Source organism: Halichoeres trimaculatus, unplaced genomic scaffold (assembly GCF_033239565.1).
Source record: "Halichoeres trimaculatus isolate MK-OKI-2021-1 unplaced genomic scaffold, fHalTri1.1 fHalTri1_scaffold_14, whole genome shotgun sequence".
Lineage (NCBI taxonomy): Eukaryota > Metazoa > Chordata > Actinopteri > Labriformes > Labridae > Halichoeres > Halichoeres trimaculatus.
The window spans coordinates 10,345,637-10,351,636 of NW_027437192.1; the positions used below are offsets into that span (position 1 = coordinate 10,345,637).

The 6,000-nt window shown below is 40.9% G+C and overlaps 1 protein-coding gene across 1 annotated transcript in view; it reads left to right on the plus strand.

Annotated features, from left to right (window-relative positions):
• The window catches only part of ext1b (exostosin glycosyltransferase 1b), a 155,020-nt gene extending 149,520 nt beyond the window's left edge, over nt 1–5,500 (plus strand). The window contains exon 11 of the mRNA XM_074686417.1: nt 1,789–5,500. Coding sequence (XP_074542518.1) covers nt 1,789–1,974 — 186 coding nt within the window. The 3' untranslated portion in view covers nt 1,975–5,500. The remainder of the gene's footprint in view (nt 1–1,788) is intronic.
• The last annotated feature ends 500 nt before the right edge of the window (nt 5,501–6,000 follow it).

The window sequence follows — 6,000 nt, forward strand, 5'->3', positions numbered from 1 at the left end:
TTTGTTTACCTCCCAATTTTTGGTGAATAATCCCAACTGTTGTCTGGTTTTGTCATTAAACTAATTGAAATGTTTAAACAATAATTAGTACATTTGCAAAGTTTTACCCATAAATTTGGCAAATTAAAACAGTTCTTTGCCAACCCTTAAGTTTTCACCAACTTTTTAAATCTCTATATTCCAACTTTTGCATTTTATTTTGTTACAGTGTTGCATTTCTTTCGTCCACAACTGCTGAACAAGCTGAAAGAATCAATTTTTCCTTCCTTTTCTTATAGATTTCTTTTCAGGCCATGTTTTGTTGAAAACACAGAAACCTTGCACTGTGAGTTCAATGCGTTTGTTTTGCTGTTAGTTGCAAAAATTGTACACAGTGTTCTGCCTGCTGATAAAAGAGCTATAGAAATATCCATTCCAGCAGCAGTAGATTTACATTTTAATGTAAGGCCACCAATTCCAGCGAAGCAAAACGTACCATCAGAAAAGTGTTCTCAGACATGTGGATTCAACCTGAAGATTGTCAAATTTTTCATCAAAGGAAGAATTGGATGAAGTTTTAGAGTCAGTGTTTAAACATTATTGACAGATCATGAGATCATTTTTTCATAAAACACATGGTACATTGGTACAAACATAAAAAAAAAAAGACTTGGAAAAGGCCTCGACTTGGATGTTTCTCTATTAACTAAAGCTTTTCATTCTCATTGTTTTTTTAATCAGCTGTTTTAGTTTCTCTTTAACAGATGTTTATCTTCTCTAATCTACATTCTGATTTTTAAACCTGTTTGGATAAAGTCTACCCATTGAGCAAAGGGACGTCCAAAAAACAACCTTTCACTATTATTTTTGGAAATCTAACTTTGGTCTCCTGAAGGTGTAGACCGCTACTCCAGACAACGTCTTTTTCCTGTGTCTGCTGAACATCCATTTATGATGTACTTCCGTATAAGAGTTACCAAAAAAAATTGTTAAACCTTTTCTGTCCCTAACTGAGCTATTATTGCAGCTGATGCAGTTTTAGTCATTATTGTTGTTGTATTCCTAGTTTAATTTCTTTGCATAACTTTAGTCCAATTTCAGAAGTAGGCATACTGTTCTGGTTCATTTTCCCATAGCTTCGTTTGATTTTCTCAGCAGCAGATGGTAAATGCAAACAAAGGTGTTAAACATTTCCTCTTCAGACCTGGTGCTGAGCTAAATGAAGCTACAGGAAAATGAAGAGGTACAGGATAACACATCATGATTTTTGAATGGAAAAAAACAAACCAAATTTTGCTTTTATTCAAAACAAACGTTTAAAGTAAGACGTCCAAAATCGACCTTGACCATTGAACATCGACCATTTGAACGTCCATTTGTACAGCTGGGAGGTATTGCTGAAGTCATAAATGGACGTTCTGTAGACGTCTGAAAATAGATGTCGTCTGGAGTAACAATCTACACCTTCAAGAGAACAAAATTCGACGTCCAAAAATGACGCTCCTGCTTTGACGTCGACTTGATGTCCAAAAAGCCGACGATCAAATGTTGAATTGCAGATTGACGTCCAAGTGGCGTCATGGTTAGTTGTCCAAATAGTGGGTCTAATGTGATTGTTGTGTTGATGTCCAGAATTGGTCTTAGACTGACAGATGTGATAGACTTGGCCTGCATGTCTATCAGACGTTTAAAGTGTAGTGGGTAAAACCTGAACTTGTCATTTTCATTACTTGTTGAGTTACAGTTAAAAAGTGTGCTTATTCAAAGTAACAAAGTCTTGTTTGTTTTTCTTCCCTCTCTTTTCCTCAGTCTTCGAGGGCTTCTCGCTGGGCCGATCCAGACCACTTTGCCCAGCGGCAAACCTGCATGAACAAGTTCGCCAGCTGGTTTGGCGCCATGCCGCTGGTCCACTCCCAGATGAGACTGGACCCGGTACTGTTCAAAGACCAGGTCTCCATCCTTCGCAAGAAATACAGGGACATCGAGCGGCTCTGACAGGACCGGCGCCCCCTCGGGGGAGAACCCACGCAGGGGGAGGCGCGAGAAAGAGACTCGGTAGAGAGTAGAAGGAGCAGTCGAAATGCGGCGGAATGGACGGGGAGCGACGCGGCTCTGTCTTCCACTCAGCACATCGCCAACGACCACAGCGCAGGAATCGGATGAACCGAGCAGATGGAGTTTGAATGCGAAAAATACAAACAGAAAGCGCAAACACAGACAGACAAAGAGGAGTAGACAAACTGATGGACATGCCAAACAGTGCTGTGTGTTTTGCAACGTGCAAACACGCAGCGCACACTACTGACGACCAGAACTCTTCGATAGAATATTTTTTTTACAACGTGAACTCAGACGACATGAACTCTTCCTGCTCTCTCGGCACATGTGCAGGATGGTAGAAGAGGGAAAGGCAAACCCCACCCACCATGAGACCTACTGTTTGACCCCAGAAACCTCCCCCGGTCTGCATCAGGACGTGATTCTGGACTCATCATCACTAAACCGCAGCTTTAAAAGCCTGTTGTTACGTTGATTTGATTTCTGTACAAATCAGCTGTCTGCTATCACTGCTGACTCTTCGGCCTCTCAGAGAGGTCTGAAATCAGAGCATCATCACTTTAATATTTTCAGTCTCGAAGCAGAAAAGAGTCCAGCCTGTTATTACGGCTGCCTGACGAGGTTTTTATAGCAAAGCAGACGTTATTTCCTAAGATTTTAGTTATCAGCGCACATCCTTGAGTCTGAAAACATTCTGTCTGTCCTGTCCTCGGCTCATTCCTTGATATTGCTTTTCTAACGGTCTATCTGCTTTCCTGTTATCACGGAGATAAGTTAGAAAAACATCTCGTTCCATATCCCATACTCGCCTCACCAGTTGTACTTTTCTCATCTGTTTTTTTTTTTTCACTTACTTTCATCAGCTTTTATTTCTCCCTTCACACTCTCTGTACTTTCACTCTTCTGTGTGTGTGCGTGTGTGTGTGTGTGTGGGTGTGTGTGTACAGAGCCTGGAAAAGTTGGCTCATCCAACCATAAGCTCAAGCAGAGTACATTTCCCTCCGTTGGAATGAGCAAAATGAACATTTCGGGGTGAAATGGAGCAGAACGTTGCATTCTAACCCAAACGTCGTTTCGCCCATTTATTTTTCCCCTTCATGTCCTCGGAGCTGTTTCCTTAAAGCGGGGGAATCAAATCTCAGACCGTAGCAGGTCTTTAGTGACCGGTGTTATTCCACAGGAGTGCTTATAGAGAGATTTTTAAGCGCATCAGTGCCAATCTAACATCAGGGTCTGCCTTTAGAGATGTTTATTGCACATCACGTTGCCTACATGCTCTCATGTTCTAATCATCAGCTCTCACTGCTATCCTGTTTTTTTTTAACCATATCAGAGGTCATTAAACTGACAAAAGGTTTTCTCCTCCATTTGTCAGGCTCAGATACGTTTTTGCTCCAATTAGGCGAAACCTATTTCACTCTGAGTGCTGTTTTATTCCCGGGGGACAAGCTGCTGATGAAACAATCTCACATTATGGACCATTGTGTTGTGAAAGCAGTGACCCACAAACACGACCTGCTAATGCTAGCTTCCCCCACCTCCTCCCTTCACCTGTGTGCTCACATTACTGTTGTATCCACATCAACCCGCCTGACATTTTTGCACCTTAATTTCCCTTCACTGATATCAAACAAGTGGATTTAGACGCTAAACGAAGAAGCTATCTCCACCTGTAATTGGTCATTTCTAAAGAGGAAGTAGTCAGCTTGTGTTGGAGGCCTCTCACAAGTAGTTTGCAGACACTTGAATGAACGCAGCATGCTTTTAGTGGCCTTTTCTGTCAGGCGGACGTTCACTTTGTGAGTGAGTGAATCATCATCGTCGTCTGTCAAGGACTGTTTCTCTTTCAGGTTCCATCATCTGTTTCTTTTTTCTCCACATGTTTTACGTTAAACGTGTTCTAAAGCCTTTACAGTATCAATCATTTTAAAGTGTCATAATCAAGACTTTCATATCAAACCTGGCAGGAATATTCTGTTTCTTTCCTCTGCTCATTTGTTTTCATGTGTTTTTTTTAATTCTGGGGCTAAAAGTTTGTGTTTTTATTTGTTTGCCAGGAGAGATTTATTTTCTGTTTAATGTTCGTTCATGTGCGGCGAATGATTCCAGGAAACAAAGTCCTCTTTTTATCTGCATCTGGTCCCCATTTCATTTGAAACTCACACCAAGGCTTTTGTGTTAGATCATTGGAATCAGTGTTCACCTCGAGATGAGCGTGTCCCTCAGCTTTGCAGACACTTAAACCCAAAAGTGACACCATCCATTTCAAACCCATGCCACTCTCAGCGCTGTACATAGGCATATATTTATTTTTTGAGGGAAAGAAAAAAAGAGGCCGTGTACGATTTGAGGTGACGTGGCCAGATTACAAGACTGATCCTGCATCGCTGAGGGGGGTTAAGGATATTTATTAATTTTTGCTTTGTTTTTTTTTCTCCACACGCTGTGCACATTAATCCACAAAGATGCCATTTCACAGCTCATATTGTGTTTCACTTTGCACCGGTTTTCCTGGGAAGCAAAATCACACCCTCACAACAATAAATTCCCCACGAGAGAAAACGTAACATCTCAGAGTCGTCGGCGTACAGTTTGACTTCAGAAATAAAACTGCATATGTCAGTGATCTGGAATTAGATTTTGGACGCAGCATCTTGGCTCTCTGTGGGAGCCAAATTGCAAAGTCCCAATAAAAAGTTCGCCAAGTGAAACATGGAAAATAATAAGCAGCTGGGCCCTTTGTAGCAGATGGAAACATTTTAAGCTTCTGCTGTGACATCTCCCCCTCAGGCGCTATAAAAATTGCAACAAGGCTGCGACACTTTTGACTCTTCTAGGTCAAAAAGCTGCCTCCAAGTATATGAGCTCATTTAGAAGTGAGACGGGGATGATTTTGACCACAAGGAAAACCTCTGCATCGCTAGAATGCCTCTGTCGTATCTGTTGTTTGATCAGGGGGAACTTTATGCAAGTTATCATTGTGTGCTTCAAAGCAGATGGGCGAAGGTTTACCCAAAATGTGCTGGGCAGTCAGTGTTCATAGCGGCTCTGGAAACGAGTCTGTTCTTAATTTGTGCCTTTTTAATCAACATGTGAGTTCTCGACGTGCCGAGCACTGTCGTGTTATTTCCAGCGACAGCGACGAGGAAACAGTCCTGCCTTCATACACTGGATGAGTCACAGCTTCCATTCTCTGAGCATTAAAGCCCCGTTTTCATCTTTGTGTTCTGGACACTGTTGCCAATGGGTGGATGTACGACCACTTCCTGGGATTATTTATCAGTGATAGGCTGCTGTGTCACATCAGCAATCAGCCGTCACATCTGTTGATCTACGAGGACTCAGTGAAGCCCAGCGGTCCTGATGCCTTCTCCTCCCTCCTACCTTGTAATTAACAGAAGACTTTTATAGAGGTCACAAATGAAATAGATAAATGCCAATTTTGTAAGAATGATTTATAAAAAAATAAACTCATATTTGATGATAAAAACTTTTTCTTCTGTTGTTTTTAGAAGGCTGTTTCATACATGCTTGAGGTTAGTTCTTTTTATCTGCCAAAAAACTGACATATGAAAAATTTTAAAACCCCTAAAAATTCAAGATTCAAGTAATAACCTGGGTTTGTTTTTTGTTTATACTAATACAGGTCCTAAAATACAAATTATGTTGACTGATTTTCCTGATTGTCAAACAGCTGACACCTTGAAATGTACACTGGGAAGATCAAAATAGTGGTAACAAATAGAGTAGGCTACTCTCAAATTAACCCTTCACTTAAAACTGAAACTGGGGCAACATTGGTGTCCAGTTCACTTTTTCTTGTCATGAAAAACTTTTAAAGCGCTGAAAAATTCTTGATCAATAACCTGCACTGCACATAAAAATATCATGTTTTCAGTTAAGGACCAAATAGAGGTCTGAATTGCTTGTAACACGTAAAAAAAAAAAATCTATCAAAAGAAC